This window comes from Echinococcus granulosus (assembly GCF_000524195.1).
Source record: "Echinococcus granulosus chromosome Unknown EG_S00122, whole genome shotgun sequence".
NCBI classification, from domain to species: Eukaryota; Metazoa; Platyhelminthes; class Cestoda; order Cyclophyllidea; family Taeniidae; genus Echinococcus; species Echinococcus granulosus.
Window position 1 is genome coordinate 91138 of NW_020170502.1, and position 802 is coordinate 91939.

Genomic DNA, 802 nt, shown 5'->3' on the forward strand with positions numbered 1-802 from the left:
TAACAGAAGTTCACCTAATTGCCCTTTTGAGGATTTGTGTGCCGTGAAGGAAAATGGGACGTTAAGATCAACCTGAGCAACTTTTATGCAAGAAATGGAGCAATTTGGTGACGTATTTATAATTTTTTTTGAAATGTGCCCCAATTTTAGCCTTAAAAAGGTTGTCCTCTTGCAGTGTGAGACACACGCGTCTCTGCACAGTGCATATCAGTAAGGACAGGTGTTAAGAAGAGGGATAGAGGGGAAAAAAAAGGAATACACCGTTTAATTTTCATCCTCTGTAATTTTCTAATATCTGTTCAAGTGGTGTGAATTGGTCAGATAACCTCATGGTAAAAAAGTTCTTCCCTTTCCTATTGGTTGCCGCTTTCTACAGAGGGGAAGAAAATGGAATGTAGAAGGTAACTACACAGCCTACTTCTTTTTAAGGGGATTTAAATCGTCTCTCATCCTTCACATCTGCCTTCTGTTCTCTCCCGAAGGGGGTATGCCCATCCTACAGACATTCGTCTTCATTAGTGACTAGATTACGTTCTGACAGCTCCCTACACATTCATGATCCTTTTCTTCCCTTTTTTAGGTTTGAAACAGTCCATTTACTTAGACATTAGGGCCATTTAAAATTGCGTTACCAAGTCAGGAACCTTTAAATAATGGGTTTATTTATCGCACTGACAGATAATCACGTCACCATGGCTATTTTTCTGTCTAGATGGCTTATAAAGTTCCTTATTAAAAAAAAATAAGAATGCTTCTCTCTCCGGTTGGTGTGAAAAGATGCGGGAAATTGGTGACGTAAGGG

At 39.4% G+C, this 802-nt stretch overlaps 1 protein-coding gene across 1 annotated transcript in view; it reads right to left on the reverse strand. All coding sequences in view use genetic code 11, as the record gives it.

Moving 5' to 3' along the window:
* The window catches only part of EGR_08874 (hypothetical protein), a gene marked incomplete at both ends in the record, with an annotated part of 2457 nt that extends 2007 nt beyond the window's left edge, over nt 1-450 (reverse strand). The window contains one exon of the mRNA XM_024498123.1: nt 419-450. Coding sequence (XP_024347455.1) covers nt 419-450 — 32 coding nt within the window. The remainder of the gene's footprint in view (nt 1-418) is intronic.
* Nucleotides 451-802: the final 352 nt, after the last annotated feature.